This window comes from Temnothorax nylanderi, unplaced genomic scaffold, assembly GCF_030848795.1.
Source record: "Temnothorax nylanderi isolate EJ_2023f unplaced genomic scaffold, tnyl_v1.0 TNYL_tig0055_pilon, whole genome shotgun sequence".
Taxonomy (NCBI): domain Eukaryota; kingdom Metazoa; phylum Arthropoda; class Insecta; order Hymenoptera; family Formicidae; genus Temnothorax; species Temnothorax nylanderi.
In genome coordinates this window covers 400,003-420,939 of record NW_027249117.1, presented here as the reverse complement: position 1 = coordinate 420,939, position 20,937 = coordinate 400,003, and the positions used below count along the sequence as shown (strand labels likewise).

At 41.3% G+C, this 20,937-nt stretch overlaps 4 protein-coding genes across 12 annotated transcripts in view; 3 read left to right on the top strand and 1 right to left on the bottom strand.

The window, feature by feature from the left end:
• Window positions 1–1,617: 1,617 nt before the first annotated feature.
• On the top strand, window positions 1,618–2,880 carry LOC139772941 (uncharacterized). Of its 2 annotated transcripts, none has more exons than XM_071707014.1 (3): window positions 1,618–1,794; window positions 2,391–2,537; window positions 2,617–2,880. In XM_071707014.1, exons 1-3 carry the CDS (start codon window positions 1,720–1,722, stop codon window positions 2,752–2,754), a joined length of 360 nt encoding a protein of 119 aa, XP_071563115.1. In that variant the 5' UTR covers window positions 1,618–1,719; the 3' UTR covers window positions 2,755–2,880. The 2 variants fall into 2 exon arrangements, with proteins under 2 accessions (XP_071563115.1, XP_071563116.1); XM_071707015.1 differs by having other exon boundaries at window positions 1,620–1,794; window positions 2,409–2,537.
• A 136-nt stretch (window positions 2,881–3,016) lies between these two features.
• On the top strand, window positions 3,017–8,518 carry Fig4 (polyphosphoinositide phosphatase FIG4). Of its 3 annotated transcripts, XM_071707000.1 has the most exons (14): window positions 3,017–3,293; window positions 3,367–3,592; window positions 4,007–4,171; window positions 4,835–5,213; window positions 5,313–5,559; window positions 5,649–5,844; window positions 5,932–6,130; window positions 6,200–6,781; window positions 6,857–6,969; window positions 7,046–7,286; window positions 7,371–7,586; window positions 7,696–7,878; window positions 7,950–8,115; window positions 8,185–8,518. In XM_071707000.1, exons 1-14 carry the CDS (start codon window positions 3,210–3,212, stop codon window positions 8,278–8,280), a joined length of 3,093 nt encoding a protein of 1,030 aa, XP_071563101.1. In that variant the 5' UTR covers window positions 3,017–3,209; the 3' UTR covers window positions 8,281–8,518. The 3 variants fall into 3 exon arrangements, with proteins under 3 accessions (XP_071563101.1, XP_071563103.1, XP_071563104.1); XM_071707002.1 differs by lacking the exon at window positions 4,007–4,171; XM_071707003.1 differs by lacking the exons at window positions 3,017–3,293; window positions 3,367–3,592; window positions 4,007–4,171 and adding an exon at window positions 4,205–4,511.
• Rpl40 (ribosomal protein L40) lies at window positions 8,516–9,845 on the bottom strand. Its single transcript, XM_071707013.1, has 3 exons — window positions 9,691–9,845; window positions 9,083–9,282; window positions 8,516–8,804 (listed from the first exon to the last, which is right to left on the bottom strand). Exons 2-3 carry the CDS (start codon window positions 9,270–9,272, stop codon window positions 8,608–8,610), a joined length of 387 nt encoding a protein of 128 aa, XP_071563114.1. The 5' UTR covers window positions 9,273–9,282; window positions 9,691–9,845; the 3' UTR covers window positions 8,516–8,607.
• LOC139772932 (protein turtle) overlaps window positions 9,835–20,937 on the top strand; it is a 270,010-nt gene continuing 258,907 nt past the window's right edge. For 3 of the 6 annotated variants that reach the window (XM_071706995.1, XM_071706998.1, XM_071706997.1), the window contains exons 1-3: window positions 9,886–9,972; window positions 10,820–10,996; window positions 12,926–13,076. The gene's annotated coding sequence lies outside the window, so the exon portion shown is untranslated. Of the gene's footprint in view, window positions 9,973–10,819; window positions 10,997–12,925; window positions 13,077–20,937 lie in introns of all 6 variants that reach the window. The other 3 variants (XM_071706996.1, XM_071706989.1, XM_071706991.1) reach the window with 2 other exon arrangements.

Sequence of the window (20,937 nt, the reverse complement as noted above, 5' to 3'; positions counted from 1 at the left end):
TTTGATATTTACTACGTTTACGCGAGCGTTACTTCTGTAGTAACTTACGATAATTCACTCGTTTACGCGAAGGAATTATCGTAAGTTACTACAGAAGTAACGCTCGCGTAAACGTAGTAATTGTTATATAATTGACAATTAATTGTTTAATTGGACGAATGCATGATATACAATCACATATACATCCTCGACGTTTCGACGTACAAATGTTGACAAACATAAAATCGGGGTGACTTTTACTACGTTTACGCGAGCGTTACTTCTGTAGTAACTTACGATAATTCCTTCGCGTAAACGGAATTTTCCTTCGCGTAAACGGGCTTTTGTAGTAACTTACGATAATTTACTCCGCGTAAACGAGTGAATTGTCGTAAGTTACTACAGAAGTAACGCTCGCGTAAACGTAGTATTTGGCGCGTTTGCCAGTTTTCCTAATTCCTATTTGCCCACGTAATCCTGCTAATTGATCCTTTCATTTTTCCAATTCAGGACAAAGTAACAAAGAAAAGGAGGATTTCCAATTCTAATTACCTCCCATTATCTACGAAACATCAGAAAGATATTTTTTATCAGATGGAAATTTTAAGGCACGTTTTACGGTCCAAGCATCCAAGATTATGGATGGAGATTCCATAGAAAATCACGAAAATCTTTCTTCTTAGGACTCTTCCCTCCTCATGATCACCCTCTATCTTCGCAGAAATCGCCGATTTCGGACGCTTTTGTCGTGCTATATTCGTCTTCCCGTCTAAAGAATCATGTTAGCGCTTGCGGCTCGTCAGCAGTAGAGACTCTCTGATCAAAAAGCCTGGTCATAACAAGGGTCCGATATTTTTCTTCAAAATCCCATGCGAGAGAGAGCAACCTGTAACGTGTCAAAAATCGATAAGTTTCGTTGATATTTGTTTCTGGCAAATAAGTTATAATGGTTGTATGCGCAACAGTTTACTGCAATAATTCATTAATAAAAAATACATTATAGGAGTATTTCCAAGAGATTTATGTCGAGTCCAATGGGTATAAGAAAATGTTAATTTACTTTATAATAATAAGATTATGATACATATACTACGTTTACGCGAGCGTTACTTCTGTAGTAACTTACGATAAATCACTCGTTTACGCGAAGTAAATTATCGTAGTTACTACAAAATCCCGTTTACGCGAAGAAAAATCCTGTTTACGCGAAGGAATTATCGTAAGTTACTACTAAAGATATTAAGTTTTTTTAGGCATGTATAAAATATAAAATTAGCAACTTTTTTCTCCTTCCAATCTGAAATCTATTAAAAGATTAAGGTGCGTCTAATAATATGACCAGGGACTGTACATGGAAATTATTTATTATTCATATGAAATTGATCATATTTATATGGAAAATTTTTTTCTTTTTTCTGCATATAAGAAATTATTATAGAGAAACTGTATCATTTGATAATATTTAGACAAATTAAATAATAATAATAGGAATTAAATTTTAAAGTTTTTTAAAATGCTAATTTATTATGTTTGATAAAAATAGAAATTTCAGAAAACTGGCGCGAATTGAAGAAAAATGGTGAAGCAACCAATCAGAGGTTGCTAAGAGGGTCTCTAGTCAGCTGAGTCAGCTGCGTCACTTGCGGCGGCAGAGTTTATGGCCGAAAAAACTCCGTGATCGCGCGGAGGTCCATAATTTGTCGTGATCGTCAGTGATCGTCGGTTGCGCAACTGCGAAAAATGCCGTTTTACCAATTCAACTCGTTCACCGGCAGGCTGAAGCCGTCCACCAATCTTCAGCCCCTCTACCCCATCGTAAGTGAGGATATGTGCGGTCCGTGTTTCGGCACGTCAAAATTTATGACTGCTCGGTCTCGGCACGTCTCCGGCCAAGGATATCGCTGATCGGCATTTCACATTATTTCCATGGAATCCCCGGTGCCTCGTACCTTTTTTCCCCCTGAGTGCTGGCCTCGCGCTCGAGATCGACCGTCAATTATTTGTTATCAGGTCTGATTATCGAACCTAGAACGTAAAGCAACAATTCGGCCATGTCGAGTACCTGCGTTCATGTAACATCTTTATCAGATCCTCTTATGACACAATATGCTATAATTATGTTGATCAGTATAATGGATAAGGTGTACACCTCAAGTCAGTCTATCATACGTTAATTGTAATTGTTAATATTTTGGAAACGGAATAATTGGCACACATATAGACAGATTGACACGTATAGACAGAGTTTGGTCTATATTCTATAAATATATTTTTATCTATATACTAGATACAGAGAGAGAGAGATTGATTGAATGAATGAATGAATGAATGATCTTAGATGTAATATATTGATAGTTTTACTCAATGCATATGCTTATGCAGTGAGCAATAAGTTTTTTATATTGTTTCAGTCTCCTCTTCCTTTACAGAAGTCAGAGCCAGTGATTTACGACAGCATCAAAACCAAACCGGTGACGGTTACGCCCAAGGCGAGCTATTGCACCGACAAACCACCCACCCTTGATCCGAAATTGTGGGCAAAGTACAAGCACTTCCAGGCAAGTATACGTAACGATAATTTTCAGCTGCAATTAAATTTCGAACGCAGATTTCCTTTACATTTTCTCTTGCTTGCAGGCTGCGCTAGACAAGCCGGTATACTTGGCTGGTGGCAAAAAGGATAAGATGCTATTCGCATTCACAGTTGCATACGTCGGTGTTTGTACGCTACAATCACTCGTATTTATCGCAAAGGAATGCTTGAATATTATCTAAATAGAATAAGTGGATGTTATGTAGATAATAAATTGTATAGACTTCTGGTATTGCGATCCTGTATTGACATTACAAATGTTAATACTGGAAAGTAAGGAAAAGTAATTATATCAAATTTAAAAAATGCATTTTTTTTTATTAATATACCCCTATCACCTTTCCGAGCATACGAGACTACGAGTAAATTTTGTGTAAGAGGAAACTTGTGTTTTGATATGTGCAAACATTGAATTTGCGCAGCTTGAGAAATGCACGGTGTACTAGCGTGACTAACGCCCTCTCGACAAATCGTAAAGGTTATGTTTTCGTGTGTATCGTCAGAGAGACTCTGGTATCGTCTGCTAGCAGAGGCATATTAGGGTGTATTGTATTAGGGTTTGACAGCTCATTAAAGTCAGTCCGTCGTGTGTCTCACAATTTAATATAAAATCGTAATAATCGCTCTACGTCGCGCCATGGAGGAACAAAGCAAACCAACTATGGTGTTCCATCCGATTATTTCCTCTATACAGAAAATTGCGCTGTACGAGACGAAATCCGTGAGTTTGACATTCTAACTTAATACTTTCTGATTTACTCCAAGACCATTCATCACCGTTTACGCTTTTACAGCGATTCTATCTAATGGGATCCAACAATACACTGACGCGTTTCCGAGTTCTGAAAATCGACAGGATGGAACCGCGGGAGTTGGTTGTGGTGGACGACAAGAGGGAGTACACTCAGGACGAGATAAAAGATCTCGTCAACATGATCGATATGGGTAACCGGACACGTGCGGGACAGCGTAATAACGTGGGTGGTGTTGCACGTGTCGTATCTGCTTTTGGGATTGTTGGTAAGGTCATTACGCCACGTGTTTTCCAGCGATGCACATTGATAAACATGGAATTATTAGTAGCAGCACGCATAAGCTTTCGCAGTATATATGTATTAAACATAGAGTTACTTATGTAGTCGTACATATTTTTATTTAAATGGTTATCTATGGCATGTGCACCCTTTTCTTTTTCTTTCTATTATTCTATATTATTTGATAAAGATGTTGAAGCTTAGGCTCCTCAGTGTTTCAAGCTTCTCTCGTCCATGGTATAATATTTAACTTTCCAACATATATCATATACATAAGACTTGTTACTCTATTACTAATATCATTTATACCACCATATCAGATACTAAAAGCATCTCATCGGAATTATTTTTAATTGCGTTATACGAAACTTAGCTTACCTACATTTGCTTGCTAATAAAGGCAACAATAGTAAAGAACCTGCACCTAGTTCGGGTATATCAGAGGAGCCTGAGCAACAAGAATTACAAAAACCACTGCACAAACCGACACAAACTAAATTCACCTGGAAGAGTATGTGGCAGAGAGACACTTTCCCCAGGCTAGTGCCAGCTTTTGCTCTCCTTGGTAAGGCATAACGAGCTTTTTATTGACAAAGCCAAAGGTAGACGTATATAATTATCGCAAATGGAATAACTTTGTTACATAAAGAGAAAATTAGCTTTAGGTATAAGGGGGTACGTTAGTTGCTTGTTATAGAAATAATAGGTGAAATTTCAATTGGTAAATAGATATTTTGAGCATTAGTTTTAGAAAACTATGTGACAAAACATTGGTAGATAATATTATACAGAGTTATTCAGTTAATAAATCGATATTTGAGCGCCAATATGCAATCGATCAGAATAATAAACACTATATGATTAACAGAATTAATATTCACAATCAGACATCATGGTATATCATGGTATGTACATATCCTCCCTCATGCATGGTGATATTTTCTTTTATATAGATATATATTATATTTCTCACATGTGTGTGATGTAATTAGATTAAATGCATGGATATTACATACCACGCAGAAACAACGGACGCTATGTATTTAAAAAAATTAGTAGTGCTTAGGATTGTGTATAAAATATGCAAGTTATCAATGTCCAACTTTTTTTTTACAATTATTTAGAAATATAGTGAAAATATAAAGTATATCTTATAATATAATATATAATTAACAATAATAATAGTGATAAGTTGTAGACATGTTTTAGAAAAGAATATTTGCTGCAGGGTTTATACGTTTTTTGGAGGGATATTACATAATCCTAGTTACGAAACGTCGCCGAGTTGCAGTTATTGGTCATCATACAATATATAAAATAGAAGATACGTCAATGATATACATACCAAATGATATTATACGAATCTTCCATCCTGACGAACAGAGATACGTAAAGATGTTTCAAAGTATTGATCTCAGCAGTAACTTCTACTTCAGTTATTCATACGATATATCACATACTTTTCAAAGTAACATGGCACCGCCGACGTGTATTAAATCTGATGTTCCCACTGATATGCCTGCAAGCCAAAAGGAATCTGAAGAATCAGATGAATCTGAAGATTTTTTTAACATGTGGGCATTTAGAAAAGATTGGCAGAATGAATGGTACGTATCTTGATGCTGAGTTTGTCTCTTTATGTATATAACTTAATTAAGAAAACTTGAAAGTATATATATTTAATAATATATGAAATTTATTTACAGTAAAGGTGAGAAATATATGGATTACGGTATACGTAGCAATCCACAACGTCGTTTTGTGTGGAATTCTCACCTTTTGACGCCTGTAGAAAAAGATTTGCATCCTGAATGGATATTGTATGTAATACACGGCTTTATTGGTCAGTCAAATGTGAGCATCTTTGGGAGATCTATGTATGTCACCGTTATTGCCCGAAGAAGTAACAAATATGCGGGAACACGTTTTTTGAAACGCGGTGCAAATTTCGACGTATGTCCAGATGCATTTATAATTGACATAATTGTATTTATAATATTTCTCGTAGATATTTGAACTAATCAGTGATTATATAAATATAGGGAGATGTCGCGAACGAAGTAGAAACGGAACAAATCGTTCATGATTCTGGCGTAAGTTCTTTAAGTAAAGGACGTTTCAGTTCTTTTGTACAAATGCGCGGATCAGTGCCTGCTCATTGGAGTCAGGATGTTAGTAAAATGGTCCCAAAACCGACTATAATTTGTGATTTGTCCGATCCTTATGTAGAAACAGCAGGTATTGATATACAAATATTAACAAATTGATTTTATTCTGTGATTGTAAGATACACATAAAATTCTTATCCATTTAAAATATTTTTAGGAGCGCATTTTAATCAACTGTTGAAAAGATATGGATCACCAATAATTATATTAAATTTAGTAAAAAAACGGGAGAAAAAGAAACATGAAAGTACATTAAGCGAAGAATTAAGTATGGCTGTGAAATATTTGAATCAATTCCTACCTCCCGAGCATCACATTCAATATATAAGCTTTGATATGGCACGTATGAGTAAAAGGTAAGTTTATATTAACATTAAAAATATACGAAATGACAATTTTATTCTAATTTTTTGTCTTTTTTACAGAAAAAAGGTGAACGTTATGGGACGATTAGCAAACATTGCTTACAATGCTGTATTAAAGACTGGTATTTATCAGTCACAAAATCCTTATTACAATCAGAGAAATCTATTCTCACCACAAAACAATAATACGAGAAAACTTCACAAGACAAATTCAAGCTCGACTTTATCATCTAATTTAAACGACACCAAAAGCTCTTTTAATACTTCAATTAAAATGGATTATAACAGGCAAACAAATTTCATACATGGTTCCGATTCAAATACAGAAATCAATAAAACAAATGAATTAAATCAAATCCACAACAAAGTGAGGGAATGTTTTGCTAAGAGAGGAACTGTGCAAACTGGAATCATCAGAACAAATTGTGTAGATTGTTTAGATCGAACTAACACAGCTCAGTTTGCAATAGGAAAATGTGCTTTAGGGTTTCAGTTGTGTGCTTTGGGTGTGCTAGAATCTCCTAAACTCGAATTTGATTCTGATTGCGTGAGGATGTTAGAAGAATTGTACGAGGATCACGGGGATACTTTAGCCTTGCAATATGGTGGTTCGCAACTAGTTCACAGAATTAAGACATATAGGTAGATGAACGTTATTACATTTAAACGTGGCAATAATTAATATAATTTTAATTATACGAAACTATTGTCATTTAGAAAAACTGCTCCATGGACAAGTCAGGGCAACGATATTATGCAAACTTTAAGCAGATATTACAGCAATACGTTTAGTGACCAAGAAAAACAGCACACGATTAATTTATTTCTGGGTAAATAAACATGTATCTGTCTAATCTTTACACAACAATCTATAATTATCGCTTAATTAATGTGCGTATATCTTAGGATTGTTCATACCTGAAGAAGGTAAGCCTCCAATATGGGAAATACTAACGGATTATTATCTTCATCATCTACCTGCTTGTCACTACTCGCGTAAAAGAAGACTTCTGACGCAATGGTGGGATCAAAGTGTATTGAAATGTCTTCCTTATGCACTTGACGAAGTAACCAAATCCTGTTCAGAAATGATACAAGTGCAAAATTCAATAGAAGAAATGATCGACGTTTATTATGATTATCATAGGTAGTGTCACTTATTTCATAATTATACATATTATTATTCATGTCATCAATTTGTTTTACGAAAAATGCCACAAATATATTTTAGGCCGTATGAATTGTCCTTACTATCTGAGGTATACGCATATAAAATAAGTCACTCCGTTAGAGATTTTATGCCACACTTTACCACCTGCTATAGTCCATTTGCTGTTCGTGTACGACCAGGTAGACGGAGAGAGGAAGCAGGTAGTAAAAATTTAAATATGAAAAATCCATCTATGACTGGTCAGAGCAGTACGAGTAGTACAACGTCCAGCGCAAGGTACATATAACATTTAATTATCAATCTTATTCTTTGAAGTTAAAATTTTATAAATAGAAATTTATATTTATAATTAACTTTAATTAATGTTATCGATTATATGTTGCAGCTCAAGCGAGGATTCAAGTTCAGATGAAGATGAAAGCCATCAACAAATGGACGATTCTCAATTAATAACGTCTAAGGACAGTTCGGAATTAATATCATTCGAATCATTGTTTCCTTCCATGAAAGAAGTATATGGCACAGAACCAGAATATCCAAAACGGAATGATATTATTCTGTATAAAAAGTAATACAATCATTGTCTTTTTTATAAATATGAAAAATTTTTTATATATTTCAATATTTTCCTTCTTTCAGATTTGTTCTAATAGGGCGCAATGCAACATATCCCATAGATCATACTAAATTGCGTTCAAAATTAATTCAACAAGCATTTCATGAATCTACAGCTCCTGTAATTACGCTACCTAGTGTTAAAGACGCAAGCATATGCATATACGAGCAATATGTGAAAAGAGCCATAGTATGTAAATGTGTTGCATATAATTAAAATATTGTATAACTTTGTATATATTCATGAATATTTTTACAGGTAGGTGGCATGATACCAAATCCAAACGATATGAATTTATATGAGGCTTACGCTAGTCAGTATAAACTGCTCATGAAACCAGCATGCTCTGGATAAGACAAAGTTAATTTCACGTTTTATAAATGGAACTTATTGTACATATCATATTGTAAATACTAAATATTGTTAATGTTATATGTTAGCTTAGTGTCAATTTTGTATATGCAATTGGTAATAACTTAGATTTATTTAAATGCTCATTATATGCAATTATATGCTTATTCTATATCTAAGAATTTCGTAGAAAAGTTTTATTTTATTAAACATTGAAGAAGAATAAAGTTGCGAAAGATCAGTTTACCAGTTGTAATTTATTTTGATGCCATATATAAGAAATATACATCTCCATTTCCGTAACATAGAAAATGGAATTGGATATTTAGTCTACTTCAGCTTCTTCTTTGGTCGGATATTATTCGTGTGGCCACACTTCTTCTTACGGCAATTAGTCGCTCGTGGATGAAGACGAGCGTAACACTTGCGACAGATCATTTTGTCACAGTTGTATTTTTGCGCAAGTATACGCAGCGTGGGTTCAATGACGCCTCCTCGGAGACGAAGTACCAGATGAAGGGTCGATTCTACAAGAGAAAAGAGAAAGATACATTCTCATATACGTCCACAATGAGTCCTCCATTTATATTTTTTCAAATTTTTCAAAACTTGATGCCGTATTTGAGATGTCGTACTATAAAACTTAGCTTTTACTCTCACGCTAACTTGGGCTGCGTTCAGAAACATCACCCGAGTGCTGAAAATCTATAGTGCACGTAACATATGCTTTACAGCGCTCGGTTTCTGCGCTGCGCATCCCTGATAAAGATCAATAAATTTAATTTAACGTTACATATGTTCGCACCTTTTTGGATGTTGTAATCGGAGAGAGTGCGCCCATCCTCCAGCTGTTTGCCAGCGAAGATGAGTCGCTGCTGATCCGGCGGAATTCCCTCCTTGTCCTGGATCTTGGCCTTGACATTCTCGATGGTATCGGAGGCTTCGACCTCGAGGGTGATGGTCTTACCCGTGAGGGTCTTCACGAAGATCTGCATGGCGGTTTACCTGAATTGTAACAGAATCGAGAGAGCCGTAAGCTTTCGTTCACGATTAATATCACGCGTGCACGCGATGCTGAGGGCAACCTCGTTCGGCGACTATCCGAGAGTGCTGCGAGACGTGATCGGAATCGTTTTCAGTTTGAAATTTCTATCGAGATAGTAAATAGGATCGTGTGAGAAACAAACACTGAAATTTAGAATGATCCAAGAGACTTCAACGTTGACAACGCAGTGTCGTCACGCGTCGCGTCGCATTTGTTTTTCAGATTCCACAGGCCACCTGTGTTCGAGAATTATCCGGATTTTTTTTTGCAAAAAGCGAGTAGCAAAAGTAATCGAGCTTACCACGAGACTTAAATAAATGAATACGTGCAGTTATGAGGGAAGATTCGGAAATAAGTGTCGCGCTTACCGTTCCGACAACGTGCTGCTATCGAAACCAACCTAAAAGAACTCGAGCATGGCCGCGCCGCCACTTCCGTCGACAAAGCGGAAATACGACTCGCGCGACATCTTGCCGAGCGAGATTGGGAGTTTGTCGACTTGTGTCGTTTGGAAAGCATCCCATCGTGAATATCGTGATCCGTCCATCGTCCACGACCTGCGCAGTTCGCAGCGATCAATGCTGTCGATAGTGTCGATTTAAGTACGTCAACGAGACGAAATTATTAGGCTGTGACTTCTGGAACGTTAGGTTTGCTCAAACACGTAGAATAGAATATATTTCCTATTACTTTCCATTTAATGACACAAAATATACATCGTTCCATCTTTCTTGACATTCAATGAGTAAAAATTTGTAGAAAGAACGGACACTTATGTCGACTTGTGTCACTAAATGGCAAGCACTCATTAACAAACGATGCTAAACACGTAAATTTTAAATTAATGTTTCCGTTCAAGTAATTACTGTGCTTAGAATTCGCTGCTTCGAGAAAATCGCGCGCGCGCGTGCTTTTCTTAACACTACTCCGTCTGTTCTTTTTCGAACAACTTCCTGAACTGGTGCACACTGGTGCAATAAGTTAGAATGAGACAAGCATATTTTGTTTCGCTCTAACTTATTGCATCAATGTGCACCAGTTCGAGAAGTTCTTCGAAAAAGAACAGATAGATATCATCCACGACCACGATTTTGGAAAATTCCGTATGCGTATTAAACGAATTGTTGCATCAATCACCAATCGACTCGCTCTTCCGGTCATTTCTAACGTTCGCTAAAGCGTCTCGAATTCTGTACGCAAGATGATAGACGCGGCGATTAGATCGGTGACGCAGATACAGAAGTTTTCGATCTGATTCGCGCAGTCAAACGAGTCGACCAATCGCGACACGCGAGGAATTGTCGTCCCGGCTGCGATTGGTCAGCCCGCTTCCTTTGCTTTTTGAACGCTTCTCAGTTCACGTTTCGCCGACGTCGAATCCTTCGGAAATCGCGGGCGTCTCTTCTCGAAAGAATTCCGAATCGCGCGTTTGGCCACTTCGGAACGCGTTACGATGAGTCACAAACGAATCGTAATTCGTGTCTCTTGCGTTCGCAGGAAATTCACGTGCGCTCGATTATCATGTAGAAAAGTGTCGTGGCATCCGTCGACGCGGATCGAACGCGATGCGTGAAGCTGCCATTATGCGCCGTTACAAAGCCATTCCGGGGTAATTATTACAGTGACTATCGTTAGACGCCCGGTCCACGGAAACAACTAACACGGAAGAGAAAGGTTCGATTTTTCCTTAAAAATTTATTTTTTACAAACAAATTTTTCAATTATTACGATTATTGTAGGAAAATATTAAAAATAGTATATATATTAATATATTACTTTTAATTAATAATATATATACTTTTTTATTTATTATTAATATTTAAAAAGATAAGATGTCCTACGCGTCACTTTGCGAGAAGGTATAATGTTTAAGCGGCGAGTGACGATCGTTATTCTTTATGAAGGTGGGGGGAAAACGAGAGAGAAGTCAATAACAAACTCCTCGAGGGTATCTCGAGATATGTTTGCGTATTATCTCTCGCGGTAATTCGTTTGTGCAATTTCGCACTTGCGACTGCAGGCATGTCCGCGCGTACGTGCACGTCCCGTGTGTAAGTCCGTATCCGGCTTTCCGAGGGGAGACGAGGATCCCACGCCTCGGACCCGAGCGATATGCAAATTTCAGTAGTAACCCTTAAACTTTACGCCCTGACCTAGATGCTCACCTGTCTGAAGAGCAGCGGAGATGTCTCGCGATTATGCGCGATTTACCATGTCGCCTACTCAGTTGCAAACGCGAGATCCTCGCGGTAACGCCAAAGAGAAAATCATTAAGCATGTACTCGTATACCGTCCGTTATTCATATCCTTCTGCGATTAACTGCGAGAGAAGTGGACGAAAGGTGGGCATGAATTCGTAAAATAACCAATTAAGATTTCCAAGAACGGAAATTAATTTTAATATTGAGTTTTTAAAATAAAATTAATCTTAAATTAATTGAAATAAGAAAATACATTTTCCATCTCGTTTAACACGTATCAAACAAATTAGATGTTTAAATTACATTTAAATTAGATATTTACAAATCTCTTTTGTTCGAGATATATTGAACAAATTAGAGGATTCGAGATTTAAACATTTCCAAATCTTTTTTATACAAAATGTATTGAGCAAATTTGATGATTCAAAGATGTTCATAAATCTTTTGTTCTGTTTAAGTTATATTGAATAAATTGGATAATTTGAAGATCAGATATACTTATAAATCTTTTTCGTTCAAAATATATTAAATAAAGTGAACGATCCGAGGATCAGATATTCATAAATCTCTTTTATTCAAAATGCATTAAGAAATTGAATGAGTCAAGGCTCGGATGTTTATAAAACTCTTATCCTGTTCAAGGATCGAATAAATCGAATGATTCGGATACTTGTAAATCTTTTTTGTTTAAAATATATTGGATAATCCAAATATCGGATCATAAATCCTTTTTTGCTTAAGATATATCAAACAACTCGGACGATTCAATGATCGAAAAATTAGATTTTCCAGAACGAACTCCTTTCGCGATTCCCTTTCTAATTCGCCCACATTTTCATATCGCGATCATTTTTCCGCCTTTCTTCCGTCTGCGCATCCGCCGGACGCATTCCATAAACTCGAATGAGTTTCGCGATACTGCGAAGAAGAAGCTTTACGACTCTCTCTCTGTCTCCTCGAGCGTTTCGTTGAGAATTGCGCATTTCTCCCAAGTCACCGCGCGTTTCACGCCGGGGGGAATAGATAGGGGAAGACGCCGCGAGTTGGGGGAGGCGAAAACGCGAAAAGTGCCCTATAAATTTCGCCGTACAATGGAAGACCGTGGAAAATCGTCGACGGCCGACGATCGATCTAAGGTATTTGCGCTCGAACGAGTGTTGCGACACTTGTTGGCGCGTTTGAGCCCGCGCCTCCTCCTCCTCGTCCACTTTTACTGTCGACGGAGATCACCGGCGTGTATCATTATCGTGATTATCGATCGATTTTCTACTTCCTCGCCTTCGGTGAACAATTACCATGATCGATCTATCACCCGGAGTGCCGAGCGATATCTAGGCCGAAATCAAATTGCTGGTCTCTCGGATGCAAAGTACGGCCGATAACTGGATTTTCCTTCGTCCAGGTGGACCGGTGCCGGTGGTGCGATTGTGAAGAGCCAGCAGATTGCGTAATCCGATGGATATATCAGAGGGATAGGAATACGCCCCGCGTCCATAACATACGTACCGAAGGAGAAATCGATGGGGAGTAAAATTCCGCTTCCTGACGACCCGGTGAGTACGAATTTCAATAGGATTTCATTTTACAACCGCTCGATAAGATATTGATTTCTCGGCTTGTATCCTATTTCGTTTCATATGGCGCAGATCCAATGGATTATTGTACCTTAAATGTTTGACAGCGAATAAATGTTTACCCCGTAAAAAATATTTTCCTCGTGGAAACAATAAGAGATAGAGGGAAGTTTTCGCTTCCGTCGTATCTCTCGATTCGCAAATAACGGCATGTTAGCGATATCAGCAGAAACATGGAAACAAGCGAAACGTATAGCGTATTTATGCGATGGCTTATGTATTGTAGTTGTGTAATGGGATCCGCAGCTTCTTACTATCAAATGCAAACGCGGAGCACCATGCTCCGTTGTGTAAATAAGCTATGCTTATACCGACGAGATAGCCGACCGACCGGGCGTACGTATCACCAATCATTTGCCTAGACTAATCAACGTGCCGCGCTCTTGTGACGTGGTTTAAATTAGAGGACGGCGCGGAGCTCGGATCGCCGTGGCTTCGGGTTGCATTTGAATTGTGTATGAGTAAGCCCGGGTTAATGGTTAAACCCGACACGTGTAGCCGACGTTCATTTCGGTATGACCCGCGATAAACTTTGCCGTCGTACACGGCCCTATCCCGCGGCATCTCGCATAAATAATCGTTATCGGCTAATTGAAAAGGGACCCGATTACGATCAACGTCCGTGTTAATCCATCGATGAACGCTGCTCACGAAGATGTTCTCCGCTTCTGCGCCGAGATGACCGAGTTAATAATAAATTCGCGCCCGAATCTAATCCGCCGAGGGGGTTATCGAAAACAAAAAACCGCGTTTAAAATCGTACATTAACGAATTCGCGATAACGGTGTTAGTGCGATCGAATCGCATTATGGCCGTGACGCACGCGGCTGCCCTTTATTTACGGAACTATCGTGCGAGAGCTCCACGGTAATATTTACTCTTCCCTCTAAAGGAAAGAGGATTTCAACCGCGGACAACGCTGCCGCTGTTATTCTCGAGAACCGTCGTAGTGTTGTTGCTCGCTCCCTCATCCCTTCCTTATCCGCCGTATTTGGTCGAGGGTATAGTTTGCTAGGGGATGAAGCAGCGTGTGAAGAATCTGCTCCGAACACGCGAGTTTACACCAGTTACAGCTTACGCACGTGTAACCGAAGAATTCGATAAAGAGATAGATTTCAGACGATAGAACGACGTTAATGATACTTCTTTTTTTTCCTATGAATTAGCTGTCCGTGATTAATTGAATCTGCGTGTCGTTCCACGCGTCGCGATGAGAGACACGGAGCTTTTACGCGAAACCTAGTTATGTGCTCCTCGCGAGAGGCGCTCCGGAACTTTACAATCGTCGGTATACGTATATACGTACAATACGTAAAGTACTCGTAATCTAAAAGGAACCGCATCACTCTCTAAGGACAGATAAACCGCGCCTTTCGATCTCCCCAGGATCTACGGTTGCCTTTAAACTCTGCATTACCGGTGAGCGTACGCCCTGGATATGAAAGTTTCATAACCGAGGGCGCGCCGCGCCGTGCAGCGGCGTACTTCCGTTCCCTTTAATAAAATATTTTTATTTGTCGTAAAAATAGACGACCCCGGACTCGCCGGGGTTCGCTAATACCGCGTCGCCTCGGAAAAATCTCAAGTCGCGCGGTAAAACTTGCGCCGTGGAAAGTTATTTTTTCGAAAGCCCGTTTCCCCGCAATTATGGAGTTTCTTTCTTCCTTTTTTTTTTAATTTATCGTTACGCGCGCGTAAACACAAATACCTGTAGCTAAATACTCGCGTGTAGGCCTCTCGAGTATATGTATGTACACACATATACACGCGCAAATTCAAATCGGTCGGGCGAAGCCTCGAGCCGATTGATCGCACGATGTCAAGGGGGCAAATAATTGATTACGCGTACTTTCGCAACCGGGTCGCGATACATCGGGGACGACGCGCGCGAGATTGGGTCGCTCTAACCCCTTTCCGGGTTCCATGAAAAACCATCAATGATGGACCGCGGCGGTGTGGGATCGCCAGCATTGACGTCACGATATATCCCAGACGGAGGGGAGGTCAAAACGGCGAATGCATGAACGTTAATCCTAATCATGTTCGTCTCTCGTGTCGCCACGGCCGCGTAACGAGCAGGGCACGATCTCATCAGGATGGGGTATCTCTCCACTGTCGGTAGCGTCACGTTATAGCACGAAGATAGGTCGAGTTTACCCGCGGACCGAACTAATAATGGAAAAGCTCGTCCGAGTTAGTAAGATCATTAAACTGGCGCGATCCCCCTCCCCCTCCCCTCCTCCCCCTCCCTCCTTTACCCTCCCTCGCGATATATCCGGACGGAACTGAAGCCTAACTTAACGCGAACTCGTTCAACTACGCTTAACCTTTCATGACACTTTGACCCCGAATCGCGGTCGCGCGTTTACCTGGTAACAACGCGCCTCTGGACCACTGCCCTCCGCAGAGAGACTCGGCGAATTATCGGGCTCGCTCGCTCGCTCGCTCGCGGTCAACACGAATGTTCATCGCCGCAAGCTCGCCGCTGCAGTTGCCCAGCTCTTTTTCTCTTTGTCCGTTCCGTACAACAGCCGCGTACCATCGCGGGCCGGTTACTCGACCGTGGAAAATCAGAAAAGTGCAATCAAGAGTTGTTGCCATGGGTCGCGCAGCGCAGCGGATCGAGCGCCGGGATTTAATCGCAGCTGTGTGATCCACGCCAGTAATTACGCTTCATTGACGGACGAGCGGCCGCCGTCCGCTCCTTTTACCTCGATTTCCGATCCGGATCTCACGTAATCCACACTGTTTCACGGTTTTCCGATGGACGTATTCGAAGGGGCCGGAGTCATGCCGACGCGTGTCGCGCTCTCTCACGATACGTATATCCCATCACTTTTGTTGGCTTTGCTTTTACGCGGAGTCTTCAAGAAACTGCCGAAAGTTATTTTCGGTATACCGATACAACGAACGATGCGTTTATATACGTGCTTTACGCTCGCGGTGTTATTAAAACTTGCTAACGTGGCAACTATTAATAATAAGCACGGCTGCGTTCGAGAGCGCTGCTGACTTAAGAGTTTCTCGAGCAACGCGAAGGTTTTGTTTTAGAATACTGGGGTACTTAGCCGTCGTGGTGTATATGAGATCGTCTTACAAACTCCGTAGTGTTACATGTTAATATCGATTCAACAGTACATTACCTCGTATGTATACAGGAAATTTTGGGTATTGATTATAAGAGCGGAAATACATAGAAGCATGCGCGTGTCTGTCGTATGTATTAGATGCGAGATTAGATGGAATATTGTCCGCCTTTTATCTGTTCGCCAAATCGTATATGTGGCAGAGTTTAAATTGCAGTATTTACAATATCGAATTATACAATGAATTATGCGAGTTTCATTTCCCGATGTTTCCCCAATAATAATCGCCACTTTGCAATGTACACAAGTCGCAAATCTAAAAATATCGCATTGACAATACAAAATTTGGGGTCGCCGGATAGGTATTTGCGCGGAAACGCGTCAAACAACAGGTATAGACTGGCTGGAGTGCTGGGCAATTACGACAGCACGGGCTGTTCGTTGCAGCACGTCTGTGTGTCTGTATGTACCTGTTATATATCAGCGTATATGTAACATACACGGCGCGATGCAAGCGAGGCTGCCAGCACGTTTCTTGCAAAGTGTACTCCTGTAGCCTTTCGATAAAAGTAAAACGATATGCAAAAAGTGGGACAAATTAAAAAGTTAAATTCATTTCCGCAGCACTTAACACATTCGAGGCTTTTTGCCTTTCATTAGCTCGCTCTTTTTTTCTCATCATATTATCACTCGTCACGTCACGTGCCTGCTAGTTGTCGCTTTTCTTTCTCTCTCTTTTTTTGTACGATTATTTCCGCCCGTTATCGTCATTCAAGCGGGGACACGAAACGCGACGGTCGAAACGGCAGATTTTTTTCCCGTGTCCGCGAGGTGAATGGGAACTGAGGGAGATGCGCCACCACGTTGTATCCGTGTACATATATGTGAGGGTGAAATATCGGTTGCATCGGGAGGTAAAAGAGAAAGGAGAGGGCAGCGTGCAGTTTCGAACGCTATAGATAGGTCCAACCGCGTGCAGGTAGGACACGCAATGCAGTTTTGTAGAAATTGGGTCAGCGAATTTTCGGGTTAGAGAGAGACGGAGGGTGAGAGAGATCGTGGGAGGATAATTGAAACGAGAGCGACGATGCGCGAAGGCGAAAAGAGACAGAAAACGCGTCGAAGTAGAAGCGATGAGAGAAATAGTCGCGAGAGAGGGGGAGAGAGAGAGAGAGAGAGAGACAGAAAGAGAAGGCGAGAAACAGAGGGCTTCGAGAGATATATGCAATAGTCGCGAGCGAGAGAAGAGATAGCCGGGGATGCTGGACCAGGGTTGGAAGGTTGTTGTCGCCATGGTAAGGGATGACCGCGAGATACTGCGGATCAGACCGTACGAGAAGAAGAGCGCCGCGTTGCGAAGGGTAGAATAGATAGAGAAAAAGAGCGGAAGAAAGCGAAGAAGAAATAGCAGGGGGAGTTAAATGTATGTAAATTAAACGTCCTTCGACTTTATTTAGCGCGAGAGAGTTTAAAAGCGCGCGCGAGAAAGCGACTCGCGCTCGTTTCTCCCCCGGCGGAATACTACCGAATAAGGTACTCCGCTTGCGAATACCTTATTTCTTCGGCGTCGGGAACGAGAGCCGTCGTATTCGGGACTTGTTTTCCAAGAACCGCGACTATAAATCTGGAGAAGAGAGTCTTCATTCTCGATGCTCTCTGTATATGAAATTAGATGACTCGCTACCGTCTTTTGCCAGCCGGCAGAGTTGAACTATATTCGACTATAGAATTAAATAGTTAGAAACGGGAATAAACTTCGTAAAACGCGCGCGATCGCTGACTGTTATTATTTTATAACGTACGTAGAATAGATTCTTATATTTTATTATACGAACGCATCTCGAACAGAAAACTTGTGGACAGCGATTACAGCAGTTTTCCATATATTAAAAGGGCGAAATTTTACGCGATCGATGCTAGTTCGATCGAACCATTGTTTATTCGATCAATCTGAGGAAGAGGCGATCAATGATCGCGACATCGTGTTTATCGGATCGGCCTGCCCGTTGTCTCGAAATACGATGTTCTCCGGGGCGAGTTCTCTTCCTCATTAGCGAAAGGACGACGAAAGGACGGCGTTCTGTAATTAACGATACGAAGTGTCGAATAGCGGCGAGGGAGCTGGCGCGGCAGACGAAACGCGCGGCGGCAGCAGGTCTTCCTTTGACTCGCGAAACCAGACCGGAAGCGAGGCGGCTGCGCCGCCGGCTTCCGGCGCAAAACCGCGCTACCGGCACGTCATTTCGCGTCGCACAATTGCGAAAGGCGCATTCGCGCGGCGCCGTTTCCACGTCTATCACGATAGTATTGTAATGGCGCGATGAATGAAAGGCCCGCCCACGCCAACGAGCACGGCAACGATTTCGTGCGGAGCGAACAAACTTCCAAAGCGCTGAAATTGCGACTTATTGTGCCGACGTGGAAAATTGCGGATTTTATCTTTCGCCTGTGCACGCACGCGAATTGTTACGCGCTGGTAATGAGACGCGCGCCTCGAAACGCGCATGTAGCAAGCAAGGTGTTGTTACTAAGCCTATCTTGTTCTTCTCTTTCTCCACCCTCCCTCCCTTTCTCTCTTTCCTTCTCTATAATAAAACGCGCTTCTTTAAAATTCTACCAGGTGCTGATTAAAACAAACGCGAGGAAACGATATCGCTTCAATAAAACTTTTATACAATTCGATAACGTGATTTAGAAATAGGCCGTTATATATTGTTTGTTGTACTTATATATCTACGAGAAACGTACTTACAACTCGCGCATATTATACGCATCGCCTGTTCTGACAAAGTTTGGAAAGCACATTTTACCGCGTCCCTGTAGAACCATCTTGTTCCAAGCAGTATCCTGTCGAGTCGGTCCTAGCCAAAACCCCCTCGTGGCTCTTCGCCCCCTTCCCCCTTCGCCGCTCGGTCGAACTTTGCGAAAGCTGAGGAGTCACGGAGTTGCGAATGCGCCGGTCGCGCATTACAGGCTCGCAGCCGCTTCGTTCCCCTCAATAATGGAGCGAGCCAAATGGTCTAATTTACTCGATGTCTAGGTAGGCAGCTTGAATATGCATATGTGACCGCCGACACGGCGATAACGATGGAGGCGACGACAACGACGAGCCGACGAGCGCGTTGCGTCGCGTCGCGCCGCATTGCATTGCATCGCATCGCATCGCATCGCTTCGCTCAGGGTAGGCGCGTTCAACACTGCGAGTTATGCATACTGCACACTGCCACTGCGAGGCGCAAAACGGACACGTGCTGACAGATATGCGTGCACGTGTTCGCATCCCGGCTTCGTCGTATTCCGGGTACATCTCTTCATACCTTATTAGGCGTCGCTCAGGCTCGCCTACGTACGAGCACTCTCCGAATTAGGTCACTCGAGATGCATCGTGACACGTCGCGATGCGTTGTACGTTCAAGCACCTTAGACCTTAAACAGACGTGCAGCCATACACTTCCATCAATCTTTTTTTTGCTCTCGATCTCGCAATCGACGATTTCTCGGCACATTCTTACGTTAAAGTAATGTTTTCTGTTTTTTTTGTTGCCATTGTTTTTAGCGGTGAAATCGATCACGCAATAAACTGTACCACAATTAACAATAAATACGTTGGTACTAACGAGCCGAGCGTTTTAATAGCGGAGGTGCCAATAGGAAGTTTCGCAGACGGCGATGAGTAGAAGGCAATTGTAAATGTTATTCTTTGCACGCGGAATATCGCGCGCGAAACAGAGCAGAGTAGAGGAAGGATCCTTTCGAATGTAAAATGAGAGTCAATATTAATCGGCGTAAAATTAACTTGTCTTTGACCGCCGTTATGTTCGCGTGCGGCCACTTTCCAAACGGAGTTATCCGGCGAACGTAATGCAATTTTCATCGCAAGACTCGCGCATGCCGCGCGCAGACGGCTTAACGACGAAACGAAGCGGTAAATGTCCCTTTTTCGCCTACGGGAAATGTGCCGCGACGAGAAAAAAGTTGCGCTGCAAAAATAGGCATTAGCTAAGGTACGTTAGTTCTTTCATTGAAAGGATAGCGACGCGCCCCCTCGTCTGCGAGGAACATCGGCTTTCAGAGCCCACTCTCTGCCCCGTTTAAGTACTTGATATTTCGCTAATGAAAAACTCGTTTGCGCAACGCGGTTTCATGCGAGGCCTCATTATGCACAAATAATTTGACGCGGAGATAAATAAAACATTAAGCGCAGCCTTTCGGCAAGGAGGTAGATTTTCATGCGAATTACCCCGTAACACACAATAGTTGGAGTTATTAATTTAATCCCTTGCTTCGCGCTATACGTTACGTTACGCGGTATTATTTCCATTTAAATTATAATTCGTGTTAGTCGTGCGCTGACACATCTCGTCTGAAAATCAATTTATTTAGCGCGCGTTATGCCGTTGATAAAATTCTTAGTAAACGTTCGGAGATTTCCCTCAATGATAAGCTCAGAGAAAATCTCCGATATTCTCATGAGATCGATAATTCGTTGATGCCGCGGAAAATTTAATTTGCGTATAATTGGATATCACGACGTTCTTCGCCACGTTTCGCTTTCGTCGTTTCGTCGTACGGAAATCAGCGCTGGCAGCCGAGACTCTACCGATGAATCCTCGATAGGGGACTCGACTAACGGAAGCGCCTGCTTAAATGGGATTTAAGAGTCTTGAGGAAAAAGTAACGAACGCGTCATCCGC

What these genes read in the sequence shown, in the direction of transcription:
- LOC139772941 (XM_071707014.1), top strand. Translation starts at nt 1,720, where the DNA reads ATGCCGTTTTACCAATTCAACTCGTTCACCGGCAGGCTGAAGCCGTCC. An exon ending in TTCAGCCCCTCTACCCCATC is followed by an intron (nt 1,795 to 2,390) that starts GTAAGTGAGGAT and finishes ATATTGTTTCAG; the next exon opens with TCTCCTCTTCCTTTACAGAA. An exon ending in CAAAGTACAAGCACTTCCAG is followed by an intron (nt 2,538 to 2,616) that starts GCAAGTATACGT and finishes TCTTGCTTGCAG; the next exon opens with GCTGCGCTAGACAAGCCGGT.
- Fig4 (XM_071707000.1), top strand. Translation starts at nt 3,210, where the DNA reads ATGGAGGAACAAAGCAAACCAACTATGGTGTTCCATCCGATTATTTCC. An exon ending in CGCTGTACGAGACGAAATCC is followed by an intron (nt 3,294 to 3,366) that starts GTGAGTTTGACA and finishes ACGCTTTTACAG; the next exon opens with CGATTCTATCTAATGGGATC. An exon ending in CACAGAATTAAGACATATAG is followed by an intron (nt 6,782 to 6,856) that starts GTAGATGAACGT and finishes ATTGTCATTTAG; the next exon opens with AAAAACTGCTCCATGGACAA.
- Rpl40 (XM_071707013.1), bottom strand. Translation starts at nt 9,272, where the DNA reads ATGCAGATCTTCGTGAAGACCCTCACGGGTAAGACCATCACCCTCGAG. An exon ending in CGATTACAACATCCAAAAAG is followed by an intron (nt 8,805 to 9,082) that starts GTGCGAACATAT and finishes TTTCTCTTGTAG; the next exon opens with AATCGACCCTTCATCTGGTA.